The 19,991-nt window shown below is 45.7% G+C and overlaps 1 protein-coding gene across 4 annotated transcripts in view; it reads left to right on the top strand.

Annotated features, from left to right (window-relative positions):
* The first annotated feature begins 1,613 nt into the window (after positions 1-1,613).
* LOC118310740 (neuropilin-1a-like) overlaps positions 1,614-19,991 on the top strand; it is a 70,022-nt gene continuing 51,644 nt past the window's right edge. Inside the window, exons 1-2 of one of the 4 annotated variants that reach the window (XM_047331953.1) lie at positions 1,614-2,406; positions 3,231-3,405. In XM_047331953.1, the coding sequence (XP_047187909.1) occupies positions 2,313-2,406; positions 3,231-3,405 (269 nt within the window). In that variant the 5' untranslated portion in view covers positions 1,614-2,312. The remainder of the gene's footprint in view (positions 2,407-3,230; positions 3,406-19,991) is intronic. The other 3 variants (XM_047331952.1, XM_047331951.1, XM_035633966.2) reach the window with 3 other exon arrangements.

Below are 19,991 nucleotides of genomic sequence, written 5' to 3'. Positions count from 1 at the left end.
CTCTGTTATATTTTGTGTAAGTTGAATCCTTTTAGTTTCAAAGTCTCCTCTGCACTGCCAGTGATGGTTAAAATACAAAATCCCTTTTATCATATTTCATTTTTTCATTAAATCAGTAACATTTTGTTATTATAGTAATTATGTCTTAGGTCTTCTTTATCTTCCTGAACCTGGATTAACTGTGCACCACAGTTTTTGAGCCAGAACCCACAAGTACTACGATGTAAACAATAATTTAGGGGTTGTTTGTCTCTTGCCTCTGATTCAATTCGTAGAAGTGAACCCGTTGTAGGCGTATTAGATGTTAGAAGAACGATAATGAATACGTGGTTAAGGTTGTGGACTGGTCCTGGAATAAAAAACAACACGCCCACTGTGCCATCACCCATTGGTTTACGAACTGCCTGTTTTTTAAAGCCTCTGGTTTCGCATTTTGACCGCTGCCATCTTGTGTTGTTTTTTTTTGCCATGAACCGATTGGAACGTCACCGGCTGTCAATCACGTTGCGTCCATGTTCCAATTGACGCATACGGTGCTTTAATTATATATTTGTCCCACATATTTGTCCCACATCCTGACATGTGAATGAACTGCTCATTAGTTTTGGGAAACGCTGAATATATTTAGTCAATATTTATGTTTTAACAGATAAAATTAAATAATACTTGATAACTGAGAAAGGGAAAATAAATAGTTATTGGTTATGTGGTTGTGATCTTTCTTTGCAGTCAACTCTTTGTCCTGAAACATGGACCCTTAATACACAACCCACTGTTCTCCTATCGTACATCCTCAATATGATGGAAAGAATTATTGATCTCTTTGTTTACATCAAAGCCCCAGTGTGTCATTTTTATAATTTTCTGGCGGCATCTGGTGGTAAAGTTGCAAACTGCAACCAACTGAGCAACCGACAGGGGACACTTGGTGGCACACCGCTGATTCCATTGCCGACATGTAAAATTCAATGCGAATGCGACGTATTCTGGAACCGTTTTGTGCAACAACCGTATTCAACACGACGTAGCAAACATGGAGACTCACACGGAGGTCGGGTCCACCTCATGGAACTATATCGAACTCATTCACAGTTGATTATACATTTATGAACACATAGTTATGGTACAATATGTTCAATTTCCGTGAATAAGTTCTTCTCAATATTACACACTGTGGCTTTAACGACGAATGAAGAATCAAATTCAATTCCAGGTGATTTTGATGACGATTCGTCAGAGGTCTGGACCTTCCCTCACCTTCCTCTTGGATCAGATCAGGTTTCTATCTCTAAGGAGTCGGCGCCAAATTTATAAGTTAAGTTGAAATTAAAACACGCTTTAGGTTTTTGTTCATCAAAGGAAACAGAAGTACAGTCAAGAGGATCCTGTTGCATGCTCCTTCAGACCCCGAATACTTTATGTTGGGCTAGATTCGCTGCATTTATCACCACAACACAACATATTGTGGTGAATATGGAGAATCTGGTGACAGCGACCAGATGTGCACATGGACTCTGCCCGCTCCTCCTCCTCCTCCTCCTCCTCCTCGCAGCTACCAGGAGGACCCGCATCATGTGAGTTTGCGTGCGCAGCCGCTCCGCTCCAGCCCTGCGTGCGTGCGTGCGTGCGTCGGGGGCGCACGGAGCCAGGGCGCACCGCCGGTGTCAGTTCGCTCCAGCCCCTCGTAGCGGTCGGTCGCTGGTTTGCGCGCAGCGGCGTCCCGGAGCAGGAGTCTCTTTTCCGAGGGGGGAGTGGACATTCCGCCGCTACACTTCGCATTTCCCTTCCGAGGCGATCGGTCGGGCACAGTCGGTCGAGGAGAGCGAGAGAGGAGCGCAGCGGAGCGCGGCTGGTTTTCCTCTGAATAACCGGCTCACTGGTGATTCATCCTTTTTTTTTTTTTTTTTTTGGACATTTTCCACTTGGAGGTACCCACGAGCGTCGCGCCGTGTTTTTGGTGTCAGGAGCGAGGGGCAGGGGGACGACGACGACGGGTTTGATGAAGAATCGAGGGCGCACAGTTGCCACTTCTGGCGAGCGGATTTGTCCTCTGTTTTTGTTGTTGAATTCTCTGCATTTGGATTATTAATTCCCCCCCCCCCCCCCCCCCCCCAGGAGATGGCAAGTTGTTCCCCGTCACACGCGGGGATCTGGTGCTGAAAGCTCGCAGGATGCTGGGGACCCTACCACAGCCACATCTCCTACTTTGAGACAGTCTTTCGGTGATTGTTCCCTCCCTCTGATTGGACATAAGCTTCCCCCTGGACGTTTCTCTCCTCGTTACTCTTGTTATTTTTTAATTCTTTGACACAATGTGTGTGTTGCACAATCTGACCAGGATGCGTTGTGGATTGATATTGTTCCTCTTCAGCCAAGTCCTCTCGGTCGCTGCGCTGACACAGACTGGTAGGTTTGGAATATACAGTATGTGGCTTGTACAGTGATCCACATCATTCTTTTTCATTCTTTTGCACCATTGTTGCCTCTCACCTGTTATTCCTCCGCTCTCCCTGTGAGAGCGCGGCTGCTGCTGCAGGGGATTCAACTTAAACACTTCTAGTCTCATTCTGCTGGAACGAGGGATAATATGCAAAAGGCACCAAAATGAATAAAACAATAATGCAGATATTCATATTAGAAGATCTTTACAAAAAAAGTACCTCACACTAGAAACTTAAAATGATCATGTCCTCATTATAATAGGAATAAGGAGCATTACCTGTTTTCTTTTTGGCGCTTCATCCAGACAAGGGCGCATATGCGCTTTAGCGCGCGTCGTCGCTGAAGCCTGGTATATAGATGGATACATATGGGCTACACGCGATTTAATAAATCATTCATTGAGAAAAATTGAATTTGACCAGGCTGCCTGTCTGCAGGAGAAGCAGCCGCCGAACCTCCACCTCACACAGGGAGGGAGGGAGGGAAACACCTCACTTTACCTTTTCTGAAATCCTGGGAGTTCAATCACCCGAATCCTATCATAGAAATCCCTTAATTATTGATTTATACACGGTTGAAATGTGCTTGGCACATGAATGTGTGGTCATTATGTTTGAGGATGTGTTGGGTTCATGTTGTCCCCCCTACCCAGCTGGAGGACTCAGTCGTCCTCGCTCCATCCGGATTCTTTCAAAATGTGCCACCATGCAGTTCAATGTCCCCTCCACCCATTACTAACTAACCGACTTGCAACAACTTTCCCACCTTCTCCTCCTCTCGTGCTGCAGACATTTGCGGGGGCAACATAGAGATCGAGGTCGCGGACTACCTGACCTCCCCGGGCTACCCGGGCGCCTACCCGCCCTCCCAGCAGTGCGTGTGGGTGATCACCGCCCCCGAGCCCGGGCAGAGGATCCTCATCAACTTCAATCCCCATTTCGATCTGGAGGACCGAGACTGCAAGTAAGAGTTCCCTCCTCCTCTCTCCACCTCTCTCCACCTCCTTCTCTCCACCCTCCACCCTCCTCTGCCCTCTCTCTCCTCAATCCTGCCCGGATACAGCATGAAACTCTGCCACCTATTGGTCAAGGAGTTACACGTCTTGCCCGGAGGTGCACGTTTGAGATGTGGCACCAAAGGGCTGCTGGCAGTTATTTCAAAAGGAAATTGATGTTTGATGAGTTTCGTGTTCCATACTCGATAAGGATCCGGGATTTACCCCTGGCCTGCTTTTTGCCACGAATGAGATGATGGAGTTGTTGATCTGATTTAACTGGACAAATTGTCGGATTCGCAGTTTTTTTTCTCTGCATGTTGTGTTTTTCTTTTCCACCACGTGCTTCTTCATCCGACTACTGCGAAGAAAAGAAAAGATGGAAAAGTGAAGTTCCCTTTCAATTGGCAGAAATTGAAACAGCTGCAATTTTGTTATTTAACGGATCGTTTCCAGCCATTTCTGGAACACGAATGTAAAAAGAATCCCCCTCGTTCCATCTCGTAAAAATTGTGAAGATTTGCTGCTTTTTCTTTTGCTGTTTTGTAATTTTTAATAGTCAGAATCAGAAATACTTTGTTGATCCCCTGAGGGAAATTTGGTGGATATGAATAAGGTTCATATTCGGGTTTTTCTCGGATTGTTGGGCAGATCAAACCGAGCACTTTGATGACAGCAACTCGGAAAATCGATGATAGTCTGTTTCTGAATTGACAAAGAAAGTTGAACGACAGCCGACTGGTTCAAGACTCCGTCAAGTCAGGAGGAAGTTGAACGTTTAAAACAATGTTCATACGTAACATGCGTGACTTATCATTCCTGTGTGATGTTGCTCTCCCCTGCAAATCTGTAAACGACCAGAACACACACACACACACACGCACGCACACACTACACAACTATCCTCCGTCTCCCTGACACAGAAACACACATTCAATTGTGTGCATCCACACAACAACCCCTGTGTTGCTCTTCTCCATAAATAAGCCCGCTGCTTTTATGGCGGCTCCTCTCCGTCTTCCTTTTTAAAAAGCTCCATAAACGGCTCCTGTGTAAATCACAGGACCGGGCCGTCGGGGGGCCGTCCGGGGGCCCCCGTGTCCCACAGACGCGGGTCCCTCCTCACACTATTGGATCGTGTTGCACCGCCGAGGGACCAATAAAGCATAAGCCTCCCAGACAGATAGTGGATATATGGTGTTGTTCAGTGGATTACACACCCACATCAGTGTTGGGGACCGACGTGCCGCAAAGCCTCTGCTTGAAAGACATAATTCTGCAATGACTGCTTTTTTTTTTTCCACGATAACCCAGGGAGCAATATAAGTATGCAATCATGCTGTGTTAGTACTTAATGAAATATAATAAATCCTGGTGATAAAATTTTTTTTAGGGTGGGGTGAGTGGCTGGCACTGTTGTTCACCACCAACCGAGTACTGTCTGCTTAAATTACCTTTCCATCGGTTAATGTGCTGGAATAAAGGCAGTAAAATGAGATGTTATGGATTCCTCAGGGTTCAACAGGAGCTAATCGTTTTCGTATTAAGCTCCTGGTTAATGGAGGAGCAGATTAAGTTTTTTGTATCTGATGGAGAACCAGCGGAAGGTGCCAAAAATGAGTTATGGAAAACCAACAATTTCATTAAATGAAATTGTTGGTTTTAAGGTTTACAAATTCATTGTTTCATGTCATCTGGAGGATTCCCCCTTTGGCTACACACTCACACACACGCGATTCCACATCTTGGCAGACAGGAGAGCAAACACTTCCACATAAAGTCCGGTATTACGTAAGTCATCGCTGCAGGAATCGGACCTGTGGCCGTTCACCACCAACGTACGGCCGCCCCGCGGCCAACCCCGAGCGCGCCAATGGCCTGTTGCCTTTCGGGGAAGCCTCTGATTCGCTCGATTGGTTTCACGATTTGTTGTGAGACTTAATGTTGGACGATGAACGGGATGTATCTCATGGCCTCCCCGACTTGGCAGGAGCAGTGTTGTTTTTGGGACCGAGTCAAATGTTCGAAATATGCCCGGGGGGGGGGGGGGGGGGGGGGGGGCGTTAAGCCTTTGGCAAGACCGCAGTCCCTCTTAAAAATTTCCTGAGATGATACTTGGGAGTTTTATTTCCCTGTTTGATGCCACTGGTCGCGACGCCAGCTCCAGAATATGATCCCGCCGTCTGTCAGGCCACGATTGGAAACGAGCAACAGAATGAGATGTTTTGTTGTGAGTTTGAATTGTTACAAATGTTGGAACATCGTTCACCTCCGCTGCCTCCGCTGAAGTGCCCACGAGCAAGAAGACTCTGAAAATCCGTATCGGCTCCAAATTGGACCACGCAAAAAAATGATTATTTAGCATTTTTTTCAAGCCAAAATGTCAAAAGTTATGTTGTTTTAGTTTCTCAAATTTTTGTAATTGAATAGCATTTTAACCAGACTACCTTCAGACAAGAGAAGACATAAGGAGATTCCTTGGTATCTGCAGAGTTTGGAGGCGTCTTCCACTGTTTTCTGACATTTTAAAAGCCAATGAAATAATCGAGAGAGCGACTGGCAGATCGATCCATCATGACGACAAACGTCAAGTTAGTTAAGAAACACGTCATAAAACACAAAGCAGTTGGAGCACATGTATTTCTTTACCTGCTGGGCGTTGCCCCGACCGGAGGGTCATCCGCTGGGAACACCTCAAGTCGGTGGGGCAGCGGTAGGAATGGCTCTGACCCCAAGATCCTTTCTTCCGCTTCGGATCATTCTTTTCCTTCTGAGCCAGAAGCTGCCTTGCTCCGCAATGGCCCCACATTTTTGCAGGCCAATGGATTATTGGAGAAAGTGGCCGGCAGATCGATCGATCGTGCAAACAATAGTCCAACTAACGCGTTGATTAGCTAATGAGAAATGTAACGTAAAACACAAAGCTTAACATCATCGTGTATTCAGCTTTGCTCTCGATGTAACATGAGCTTGTTGGCATTAGATCTGAAAATTCCTCCTTACAGGGCGACGTCTCCGTCGTTCTACTAGAGCTGTGGGGGTCGTCGGAGTGGCCTCCTAATTGAAATGTATTGGAATGGCACCACCCCTCCTCCTCCTCCTCCTCCTCCATCATCAGATAGCATGTCACTGCTGTCCCATTTCTTCCAGTCCCATAATTTAATCACTGGACCAAAAATGGAGCAAACATGTTCCAGTGCTGTGAAACGTCGGCAGTCACGAGCCGGCCAAAGAAACCAAAGCGCTGACGTCCACGGGCAAACGCCGGCCCACGTTTCCGACGGCTGTGGTGCAACATAACTTCCCAGTCTCCGCCCCCTTATGACTCAGTGCTTGTAATTATGATCCATAATTACATATTTGCCATTTGTTCGAAAATGTTTTCTACTTGGGGGATTTGCGAAGAAATAAACGGAAACTTTGGAGGAGGTTCAATACTAAAATTAGATGATCTGATGACACTTAACCAAAAAAGAATCATTCAAAAGAGAGTTTAGCTTCATATTGTCAGACAAATTATCAACTAAATATCTTTTTGTTTCAACATGTTTGTAACAAAAGTTACATAGATTAATCTGTGGCCGACAAACAGTCCGTCTGGATTTCGACCTTTTACTTCCAGTAAGTCTGAAGTGACGAAGTTTGTGCTCGGTGAACAGACGTCGGTCCCTTAGACGAGAACCAGTAACACACATTTGCTCAGAAGCACCGAGATCCGTGGGCTCTGCCTCCGTAAGCCAACCTGGAGCGGCACCAGAGCGAGCCTTGTCTCGCGTCCACGTCTGAAATAGCGGCGGCTGACAAAGTGGATCCCCGCGGAGCGCGGTAAAACAGAGCAGAGGCTCGGGTAAGGAACATGCGTCGGCGGCGGGATAATTTGGGACATGTTTTTAGGAGTTGGCTGAACTGTTGCCTCCTACATGAGGCTGCACTGGCACTGCGTGTGGCTCACACACACACACACACACACACACACACACACACACAGGCAGGCACACACAGACACACACAGGTCATTTACAGTATACTACATGTGCGCACAGCCACAGCATGCAACCGCTGCAAATTCCACAATACACATTTGTGTGTGAACAAAAAAAAATCCCCCCTTTTCCATTTCCTACGATTATGAATTTTTCATTTAACCGTCTGTTTTAATGTGTGGTGTAATTTCTTTCTGTCTTTTGTGTGGATGAACCCAGATGATACAGAATTAGAAATACAACTGAAAGAATAAACCTGATCAGAAAAACTTAAAATGTCATCTTCTCTCATGTAACTAAATGAGGTGGGCCAAATATTAAGAACTTTCTAAACTTAATTAAAGTAGGATTTATTGAGGACTGTTGGATTTGACTGCAGTTGTTTTGTACATGCAACTAATAAACTCCCAAAATACCAAATCGGCAAAAGTTCGGACCACTTCTCCTGACTGAGACAGAGGTAGATGAGGCACGTTGAGGAAAAAATTGGGGAATGCCAAAAAATGTTAATCACAGAATAACGAAAATGCATTTTTGGCATTTTGGACAAAATTGCACAACATACAATATTTTAAATTCCTGACATTTCAGGGACACAAACAGCAAACGCTTCCTCCTGGAGAAGGAAGACAGAAGGGGTGAGAGACGAAACAAGGAAACTAGCCAGCTTGCAGTGGAATCACACAAGCTGCCAACGCCTGTCAACACGTGGACGTTCTGACCCATCAGTACTCAGAAGCTATTACTACATAAATCCATAAGTACTCAGTAATCCTTCATTTTGATCTTAACTACGCACCTGTAAAGCTTCGTGACTGTATCTTGCACGGCCGTGACGCTATCACGTTGATAACAATCAAAGTGTTCAGAACCGCTTCTAATTGGTGTTAACCATTTTAGCACTGTGACACACTCACTCACTCACACACACGCACACAACAGGAGCAGCCACACTGTCGTGGCTTGTAAATAGAGGGGGATGATGCAAATTCCCAAGGAAGGACCAGTTTCTCCTTATAGCATGTCCCGGGGCAAAATGCTCCATAAGTAAAAAAAAAGAAGAAAAAAAAAAGAAAAAAGAGGCACAGTCACAGGACCGACATTCCACAGCCTGCATCCATCACATGAGTTTGGTGTCACGTGTGTGTGTCTGTCATTTATATTTCAAGTTCGGAAGTGGACAGCTTGTCGAATGAGAATGGATAGATTGCAGGATGTATGAATCATCGAGTGTCAGGATGGATGGATAGATGGATAATGTATAAAGGGATTTCTGGATTGTTAAAAAAGAATGGGAGAGTTGATGGAAGAGCTGATCAATTGTTGGATGATAGATGGAATAATGGCAGACATATTGAAAGATGGATGGATGGATCAGTTGATGGATAGATGATTGATGGATCAACCAATAGATGGCTGAATGACAAGCAGGATATACAAACACATAATGGTCGGATAGATTAATGGATACATTGATTGATGGTTGTATAGATTGTTGGATGTATAATTTAATGGATGTCAGGAAAAAAGGATGGATCAACGGGTTCATGGATTGATAATCTGGCAATGGATGAATGGATGATAGATCAGGGAGGTAATGTATGAACCAATGGATGGATCTGTCAACTGATCAATCAATGAAAGGTCGATGGATGGAGGTATTGGATGATAAATGGAAGAATGTCAGGACAGATGAATTAATTGACAGATGCTGTAGAGATGGAAGGATGTATTTATTAACCAACTGATGGAATCAGGAGCCGATGAGTGGATGATGGGATGGATTGCTGGATGAAGGATGAGATCAATTGTTTGATCATAATCTGAAGGATTTTGGGGAGAATATGAATTGGTTGATAGATTGAATTGCTAGACAAAGGAAGAATACATTTCTGGATATGAATGGTTGGATGGATGGATGGATGTGTTGCCAATAAACCAAAGAACGACAGAATTGATTCATGGATGAATAAATTCATGGACAAATGGATGATAATGGTGCAAAGGCTTGATGGATACAGATGGATAGATGGATTTATAGATGATAGGTGATAGAATGATTGATAGATAAATAGATGTAATTCATGAATGGATGGATGTAGGATAGATTATTTGACTCATGAAAGGATGGCAGGTTATGAATGAATCAATGCATGGATCAGTAAATGGATGGATAGATGGACAAGTGGGTGACAATGGAACAATGGCTTGGTGGATACATATATTAACTGTAGATGGATTGATTTGTAAATGATGTAGGACACAATGATTTATACGCAGATGAATAGATGGAATTATGGACAGATGGATGGATGGTAGGATAGAAGAAGTAATCATTTGACCGAGGAAAGGATGGCAAGGATATGAATAAATCAATGGACGGATCAGGAAGTGTAGGGATGGAGAAATGATTGGATAAATTCACATCTGGATGACTGGTATAAGGATGGATGGATGGTAGGACGGATCGATGGGAATGATGGAGGATTAAATGATTGATAAGACATTCGGATAGATGGAATTATGATCTGATGGGATATAAATGAATCAATGGACGGATCAGGAAATGGAGGGATCAACAGATGGCTGGAAGGATGGATTGCTGAATACAATACAAGCACAATCTGCATGCCTAATCTTTGTTTCCCAGTACAATTTGGGACGTCCTCTTCTTGTGAAAATGCAAAACAACATTAGTCAGCGACTCGGCCGCCTGTTGTTTAGTCTCTTGTTTGTGCCACAAAGCGAAATATTCTTTGGCCTTTTCTTTTTTTTCATGTGGCTTTAGACCGAGGCGTTGTTTCACCACTGATCCTGTGTTCGGCGCTCACTCTGACGTTACCACTTTCAAAGGAGAAGAAGAAAAAATACAAATAAAAGCCTCCCTTCCAGATGGTTGCATTTTCCAGTGGCCACACGAAACAGGAAGACTAAATGTGCTGCTGTCACAGAACAGTTAGCCCGTGGCGTACTGCCAAGGAAATCTGAGGCGCGAGCCTTTTGGCTGTTTGTTCTTCGCTTTGCAGCGACAGTTTCCTCTATTTGTTACTTTGAAGTAAAAAAATAAAAAGAGCCTTCGAAAATTAGGTCAACTATAGATGATGCATTTATTTTCATTGTCGTGTTTGTAGTATAAATGAGCCATTCTCTCTGTCTAATGCCATATCACTCCCGCTCTTTTCTTCTTTATTGCACTGACAGATTTTGTTATACCTCACGCTTTATTAATTGATGATGAATTATCAGAATTTAATGGCAACTGCCTGTGAAGTCTGAAGAGATTTAAATGTTCACAGGACCAATAGGTTCAATCGTGAAACGGGCAGATGTGGAGATTAACATACCTCTCCCTTTATCCCATGCCGTCTTTGCTTTCCAAAATGAATACATTACTACAGTGCGATTCCCTCGTCGCTCAAAGTATTACTAAGTATAAGTAAATATTAAAGGAATGAGAAAACTAGAAAAAGTGGAAATGAGGATGAAATGTGAAAAGGAAAGGGAAAAAAATGGGGGCAAACGGGGAGGAAAGTCCTCGCCACAAGAAAGAGTCTGTGATCTCTGAGATTACGTGTCAGGGAAGGCAAGTGAAGATAAAGAAGAGGGAGAGAACGAGGGATGAAGGTGGAGAGCAGACGAAGGGCTTCAGGCTGGTTGCCATGGTCAGTCTAATCCTGACCTTGTGACAGACCTCTCACTGTCTCTCCTCCTCCTCCTCCTCTTCCTGCCTCAGGCTTTTTCCTTTCTCACTTTCTCACCTCCTGCTCCATCACTTTCTTCCTTCCTTTCTTTCTTTCTTTCTTTCTCCCTCTCACATCATTTCTTTCCTCCTCCCTCACTCTCTCTCCAAACTCTTGTGTTTTTCTTTTCACCGGCTGGCCTCTTTCCCCTTGATTTGTGTATAAGTGACGGTGAACTTTTCACTCTGCAAACCCGAGCTCTTGACTGTGTGTAACAATAATAAACTACACACGGAGCGATGACGGAGTGAATTTTACCTACAGCAGACATTTTGTTAAGCGGTTAGTATTTGAACCACATCAGCCACAAGGGCCGTTTTCAACATTAGGAATCAACTTGAAAACACATCAGCTGTATGTCACGGTTTAACTGAGTAACCGGAAAAATTTCAGTATAATGGCCTTAGCATGTTAGCAATATTAGCATTGATTTGAATGTCTTGTCTCGAATGTAATTCACTCTTGGTTGAACTCTGTGTCTGTGAATCTGATGATTGTCAGATAGTTGAAATTGACATAATTGTTAATTGACAGTTTTGCTCTTTTGCTGTGTCGACCTCTGACCTCTGTATGCAGTGAGCCCCAATGCATATATTATTGCAATAAAACTCGGTTTCTACAACAAAATCTTAAAACCAAAATACTAAACGATAAACAATTTTTTTAGTTTCTCAGTCAAACGAAAAATTCCAGAAACCTACATTTTAGTAAATGCTGCCCAATAATCACAGAACATGGAACATGTATTTATTTTTAAAACACTGAGCAGTTATTTCCAGTTCTGTTCATTGTGTGTAATTATGCACTCAGTTGGCAGCTCGGGAATCAGTGTTAAATTATACAACGTTGAGATGATAGAGAAGATAGTTTTTGGCACTTCTGCATTAATTTATTTTTTTGGCAGTGGAGAGCGCCAGGAAAGGCACAGGATGGAGAGAGAGAGAGAGAGAGAGAGAGAGAGAGAGAGAGAGAGATTGTGAATTCAGCTAAGGTCCCGGGTCAGATTCATACGCGGGCCCCGGCCTGGATGAATGATGAACCAGGTGATCGGTTGAACTGGTGAAACCCAAGTTCAAGGGCTGAATTGTGCCGACTTCCACCGTCCATACAGTAGATGGCTGCAATAATAGAGAGAACAAACAGCGGCGCAGAAATAGACTTTCACCAGATGACTCCCGTCTTTTCAGCGGCCAATGTTTGTCCAGCGGAAGGAAGGGGGTGAACTTTGAGTAACCCGCTATTGTTTTCTCTTTCGCAGAAGTGCGTTGTTTGGATTTGCATTTTTTTCCTAAGAATCACGGACGCAAACTGAATCGGCTCACGTGTGTTGGAACACACAAGATGCTCACATGCTCACCAAAGAATGAGGAATGACACACACACACACACACACACACACACACACACACACGACAAAACCAACAAGTGAATGTAGACCAATTGTGGATTCGCTGCTCATCATTGAAAACACCACCCACACACACACACACACACACACACACACACACACACGCGCACACACACACTTTCACAGACAAATGAAAACACATGTCAGATTAGATCCTTAACGAGCAGATTAACGCGGAGAGAGTGCGGCAGGGGGAGAAGACGACGGGGGAAACCCGGTCGGCAACGTCACACACACACACACACACACACACACACACACACACACACACGCACGCACAGCTGCACTCGCTGATGCACTCCAGATGTCCTGAAGGCAACACAAACACGCCCAGTGCACGACAGGGGGGCACGTATCAATGAAAACAGCTGGATCGTGCGGCGGCGACAAAGCTTGTTTTGACCGTTTTGCTGTCACAGTTTTGGGATTTAATCCGGTGTTGGAGCTAAACCGATTCTGGATCCGCCTGACAGTCAGACGTACAGTAAGCGTGGAAAGGACAGATGTCGGTAAATGGATGGCTTGGAAATTGCCGGATTGGTTGTTTGATTAAATCTCAGGGATTTATCACATTTGGAAGGATATTTAACGTGCGGACGATTTGACGTGGGTTTTTTTTGTTGTTGTTGTTGTTTTTTAATCTCAGGGATTTTTTTCGTCCTAGATCAGACTCCGTTCATACCACAGGTCAAGTTCTCCAGACACTTGAATCACCGCACACGTTCATAGCCGAACTGCGCGTCATCATCACGTCCCTCGCAAATACACACTGTCCTTGATGAACACAGATATAACGCCTCTTTTATTTTGCTGGCACTCTTGTCCTGACGTGACGTCTAAAGCAGGAAGAATTAGTCGTCCCTTGGTGCACAGGAAGTAATAACGTAAAGGCACGTTCAGGGACGGCGTTCATAACGGCGCAGGCATTAAAAAAACATGCAGATAAAATTTATAAGAGTGTGAAAAGTGGGTTTTCAGGATATGCTATACTGGATCATGAATGACACCGATGGGACACCAGTCATGTTGTGTGGTGCGGCCTCCGTGGGAAACTACTGTACTTTCTCGGATCCAGAGAGAAAAAAACGGCCTTACGTAAACTTAGGGATTCTACATTTCACTACCTTTATCAAACCTCTTACTGTAAAGAACTTAAAGGAAGATAGCTCGATGCAGATGAGCGTCGACCCACCTCTTTCCGTGTCAAATGCGTAGAAATCCGACTGACCCACAGGTCATGTCTCCGGGTGCCATCACAGAAAGTCACAAGACGCCGCGCAAAATTCGGAACATCCCACCAAACATCCGTGGCTTTGACTGAACGCTACTCATGTGATTCCTCTTCTTTCTTTTTTCGAACGCTCAGATCTTGAGGATTTTTAAAAAGAAAGAGATGCCGGGGGGGGGGGGGGGGACAGGTCGGTGTCACGATTTGCGAGGGGGGGTCGGAGCTCGGGTCAAACGTGTTGTGACCTCGTCTGCGGAGGCCAGGGCGACCACAGAGGCTTTGTCCCTTTTTTAAATATGTGTGACGGGAAAAAGAGCCCGCCTCCAGTGGCCGTTCACTGACGGCGTGGACAATAAAGTCCTGTTCTCTCTCTCCGCCTGTAGAGGAATGTGTCGTATCTGTCTGGGCAGAAACGCCCCAGGGCGACCTCCCATTGAGAAGTTTAGCTAGAAGACACACTCACACACACACACACACACACACACACACACACACACACACACACACACTTGTGTCATCCGTGCCACGAGTTCAGAGTTATTTTGAATCAGATTGCTGACTAAAGGAACGCAAAGCTCAGGTTTTGAGGAAACGGGCGCATGAGTCAGCCGAGTGTGTAACCGTGACACCGTGTGTTCTGATGCTCTGCGCCCACGCGTCAGAGCACGGCACGTCGACAAGGCCGATGGGAAGCAGGTAGCGCGGAGCGATGGGCGTAGTTGTCGTCGGTGTTTATAGATCCCGAGTGGGAATCGCACAAAGTCAGTCGGGATTGTCATGGTCTTTAACGTGAGATGTGGTCCCTTGCGGTGTGAAATGATTCGCACATTATTGCCATATGTTTCAGCTTCATCACATGACGTGCGTTCAGTGGTTAAATTCTTCCTCTCCAAGCTTCCAGCTCGACGTTTTAAATCGTGGTAACTGATCTCTTCGCAATAAAAAATAACAACCTAATGTGATGTTTTTATGGTATTGCTTTCACATTCCGTAATGTTAAAGATGAAGTATCACTTGATAATACACGCGTAGCCAGGTCTCCGCTGCTCTACACCTTCATTATTTTGTAGAACAGATTAGTTGGCCATAAAAATGAAGGGGAAAAAAAAGGATACTGCTCGATAAAAGACAAGTTGTTGGTGATAACTGCTGCGCTCGTCGCGCTGACGCGTTAGCTCGGAGCCCCGGACGCGGCGATCCGCAAAGAACAGCGGAGCGATTTTGTTTTTTTTAATGTTTTCATAACTGCAAAGCTAATTTGGCCAATGGCCTAATCTCCACTCGACTTCCCTCATTTCCCTCAAATGCTTCTCATTAAGTCACAACGCCAGCAGGCGTTATTGCCCAATAACACTGTTTTGCTCTTTATCTCTCGATCTGCCCCCAACCCCCCCCCCCGTCTGTCCGTCAGTCCGTCTGTCTGTCTGTCTGTCTGTCTGTCTGTCTGTCTTTCCGTCTGTCTGTCTGTCTGTCTGTCTGTCTGTCTTTCCGTCCGTCCGTCCGTCCGTCCGTCCGTCTGTCTATCTGTCTGTCTGTCAGTCCGTCCGTCCGTCTGTCTGTCTGTCTGTCTGTCAGTCCGTCCGTCCGTCCGTCTGTCTGTCTGTCTGTCAGTCCGTCCGTCCGTCTGTCTGTCTGTCTGTCTGTCAGTCCGTCCGTCCGTCCGTCCGTCTGTCTGTCTGTCTGTCAGCCCGTCCGTCTGTCTGTCTGTCAGCGAGACACTCTTATTGCCAAACTGCAGCAATCCCAGTTGGGGATTTGGATGTGTGTCTGAAAAGAGTTCCAGCTGATTGATGTCCCATGATTTGGGGACCAGGAGAGATGGATGTGCGGTCGGGCAGAGCCCCCCTACGAGGGCCGACGCGTGTCGTGGTGCAGTGAAAGTGACACGGTGTTTATTGCTTCGCCCCCGGAGTCGCCGGAGAGAGAGAGAGAGGGAGGTGCTGGATCGAGTGTCCGGCTGACGGAGGGCCTTTTGTCCCTGCCAAGGTCCCTCAGGTGCAGACGGAGGCGTTTGGCTCTTTGCGCTTTTGCGCCCACCCGTGTTTGTTCGACTTGGATCAGGGTTGCCGCGACGACTCTCGCGTGGCACATTCGACTTTTGCAACTATAGCTCACCTCGTTTTTCCCCACAAACACTTTGACCTAAACTTCTCTCCCCTTACGTCCTTTTTCTACATTTTTCTTTCAACCCTCCAACGGGCGCGCAGCAAATCTCCTCTCATCCTTCAGGGGCCCTAAACAGTCTGTCTGAGAGAAAGGCAGAAGAAAACCAAATCGGTGTTCTGCTTCCCTCCTCTGTCGGATTAAAGCTTCCTAAATGAGAACAAATTCCACCTCCTCCTCGTCTCCATTTTAATTTCCCAGCAGGATTGTGCCGCCGCAGCTTCGTATCTGCGCAGCCGAGGTGAAGGATGAGGATATTCATACTTTCTGCTCGGCCCAATTTATTTTTTTGGGCAGAGGAGCGAGTTCTGTGTGTGTGTGTGTGTGTGTGTGTGTGTGTGTGTGTGTGTGGTTTTTAATAGGATTTGCTTAAGCAAATGTGCTCAATTTTTGGAAGTGTTACTCATCAACACACTCCAGATATTGGGCTTTCCGGTTGACTCGCACAAAATTGAAGTTTGGACGTTTTTGTTTGTTTTCAAATTTTGGGGATTATAGTCGCATGTCGGGCGTGGGTGAACGCGTGGCAAGTGACTACTTCTGCGGACAATTCAGCGTATGAGCGTGTGTGTGTTGAGAGTGGATGGCGTCTAGTGAGTGTGTGTGTGTGTGTGTGCTTCTCTTTTTTTCTGATGTCGAGTGAGGACATCTTTGAATGGAAGGGGCATTTTTTGATCCAAGCAGAACTTTGTTTTCATTTGTACCTGAAATCATAGAGGCATAAAGAAAGAGGAACATTTTAGCAAATCGCAATTGAACCGCCTTTTAGATCTCACAATCCGTTTCTGCTCAGTCATGTACCACTTGCTATCCCATAATGCCGTGCAAATTGTATCACACACACGAATGAATAGAGTTCCTCACAAGAAGAACTAACTTGAGCATGTGCGGACGAATAGTGAGTATTGATACGTGTGTGTGTGTGTGTGTGTGTGTGTGTGTGTGTGTGTGTGTGTGTGTGTGTGTGTGAGTGAGTGAATAAGACAGTGAGAGCGAGATGATGATCATGATGATTTTTTTTGTGAACACGGGGGAGGTGAGAAACGAGAACGGATGGACTGGTGTGTGTGCGCGCGTGTGTGTGTGTGTGTGTGTGTGTGTGTGTGTGTGTGTGTGTGTGTGTGTGTGTGGCAGGTGGGATTGTAGTGTGTTTTCTGCTCACAGATTCAAACCACACACACACAAACACACGCACCATCTGTATCCTCCCAGCGGGGCTGAAAATGACTGGTCAGACTTGAGTTCGTCGTCACAAAAACGTGTGTGTGTGTCTGTGTGTGTGTGTGTCTGTGTGTGTCTGTGTGTGCGTGTGTGTTTGTGGACTAGTGTTACTCACATCGTGGGGACATAAATCAGCCCACATTTTTGGGATTCACCTTCCAACTGGGAGCAAAGGAGCTGGTCCCGACAAGGTAAATAATTCACTTTAATGGTGAAGACCTGAGGGTTTTTTGTGAGGGTTGGGTTAGTGGTTATGGCTAAAACCCCAGGGAGTTAATGGAAGGCAAGGTTATGTCCTTCTGTGTGATAGGAAGAGAGTGTGTGTGTGTGTGTGTGTGTGTGTGTGTGTGTGTGCATGCTTTAAAGGGGCTATGAGTTAGTTTTTGTTAAAGCCAAGGTGAACGTAAACTGACTGCCCTGGTTTCAAGTCTCGAGTTGCGAGGAATATCTGCAAAAGGCGCCGGTTTTCAACTTTCATCTCAATTAAAATTAACAAAAGTTTTACGAAAGGATTTCCAGGACGCTCACCCCGTCCTCTGCGAAAGTATGAAATGCTACGATCTTCGCACACTTCAGAGGTGCATTTGCGGTCTCGCATGGCGGAAATGCCGATATATGACAGATCATGTCACCCACGAAACCCGCCCAAGCAACCAGCACTGTGGGTGACCCTGGGCCCCCCCCCCTCACCGAAGCCTCTGAGCCCGTTCCACCCGACTGGCAAACAGTTTCATTCACCAGGCTGTCAGGAGGCTCAGCACCCCCCCATCAGGAAGTGCACCGGTCACTTTACATAGACTCTGAGGAACTCTTTGTCACTTTCATCAGCGCCCTCTGCATTTATTACATTCAATCTGCACTCCATGTCCTTTGTATTGCACATTTTCAATTCATTCAATTTATTCAGTTTCCTGTATATTTCACATACTGTCCAGTATTTCCTTTCTGTCGCACAGTTTCAATTTCTTTAGCTTTTCTATACCTTGTGGTATAGCACAGCCGTACTGGTACTTTTTTGCACTATTTAGAATTTATTCATCGTACATATCACTTATCTTATTTTTCTGTTTCGTTTTTTTTGTTTCGTACTATTGCACCGTGGGTCCGAGATTGAACGTTTTTTCCAATTCCTCTGTGTGTCTGGAACAATGTTGCAGGAATTGACAATGCAGTTGACTTGACTTGACATATTGAGACGGCTAAACACAAGCGGTGGCTAAACAAGCGGGAAGTCCGCGCTACGCGCGCAGGCGCACAAACGTGCACGCAAGTGAATCATCACTTCATTCCTTCATCTCCGGCGATGGAAAGCAACACCAATTGTTGACTCTAGTTTTGCCCCTGCTCCCGTCACTTCTTTGCTTCCTCTGGTGCTAGCATGCTAGCTAGCTAGCACCAGCGTCCAGGAGAGTCAGCACCGCTCCGAGCGTGTTTTATTAGCGACTGAACCGCTTGGCAAGCGACCGTCGCCACCGTCCAGTCGAGAGAAAACTTACAACTGGCAACTTTGAGCTCTGGTCATTTTAGAGAGGATGTAGCTTTGCGAAGGCCGAGGCCGTTGTGCTACGCTAGTAGCTCACAATGTCGACATTCTGGACGGTTTTGGATCTTATTACATCGTTTACTGTAAACCTTTTTAAAAAAATCTTTGTACGTCACATTAAATACCCAACCCAGGGAAGGCCACCATCTGTGTTTACTTTGGTTAAAGACGAGCGCTTGAGGCTCTTCAAGACGTTTTAAAGACTTGTAGCGCATTAGCATATTCTCTGCTATAAATTTAAATTTCAGGTGGGAGCCGTACATAAAGACTTCACAGAGTTTAGCTTTTTGGAAATACACCGGGTTTAAGCTGACTCTGATTCCTCAGAATAAAAGAGAATCAGCTTCTTTCAACCGTCGCACAGGCAGAAGTGGTATTCTGCTGCCGCACAGGCCTCATTGGACACATTTCACCCCCTTGTTGCATTTGGCGAAACAGGCTTGGCGTCTTCTTAACAACTCACTGTGTGATCCGTCGCTTGTGTCTGAGTGAAAACTGAAGTGCAGCAAGTTCACATGTTTATTTTTTTTCCCACAACGTTGTTGCGGGCGATTCTGACTCGCATTAGGCAGCAGAACTAAATGAGCGCCAAAAAACTTTATTACAGCACTTGATCAAGTTTAAAACCTCTGCAAATTTGGTTTTGGCTGCAGCCGGAGTGGAATGTTTCCTCCGAGGCCTCTGTTTTTTTTTCCGAGCCTGTGGAAGAATGGTTTCATGTCTAGAGGGGAAGGTGGAGAGCAGACAGTGTTCGCGCAGACGGATCCGAATGAACGGGGAAGGCGGGAGAGATGGATGGAAATAAATGATCGACAGCGGGCAAAGAGTTGTGTGACGCTTCTCCGCAGGAACACTGAGTCATCCGCCGCCTTTGGCTTCGCCGCGCCGCGCTGGAGGTGAATTTCACCACGGCGCAAAACTTCGCTCCATAAATGCTCCTGCGATTCCTTCCAGATGTGCGTTACAAAACACAGAACAGCAAAACACCGCGAGCATGTTCATGAGCTGCAGTGCATGAGCGGAGCAGGGTGGGGGGGGGGTGCTGCTTCGAGCGCAGGTCCCCAGTAGCTTGGGAAGAACTTTGGTGAAGGAATGCGGGGCTGTGTGAAAATTCCCCTTCTCCGTCTGGATCCTATTTATGTGGAGTGACTCCGCAGCTGAAATGGAACAATCGGTGGAGTGGATGCTGATTCAGGGAGACGGAAACGGTGGACGTCTCAAGCAGCAAGTATTTATTATAAGAGCTCAATATTGAGGAGGCTTCCGGTT

This window comes from Scophthalmus maximus, chromosome 5 (assembly GCF_022379125.1).
Source record: "Scophthalmus maximus strain ysfricsl-2021 chromosome 5, ASM2237912v1, whole genome shotgun sequence".
Taxonomy (NCBI): domain Eukaryota; kingdom Metazoa; phylum Chordata; class Actinopteri; order Pleuronectiformes; family Scophthalmidae; genus Scophthalmus; species Scophthalmus maximus.
The sequence above is the reverse complement of the archived record's forward strand: the minus strand, read 5'-3'. Positions and strand labels throughout refer to the sequence as shown.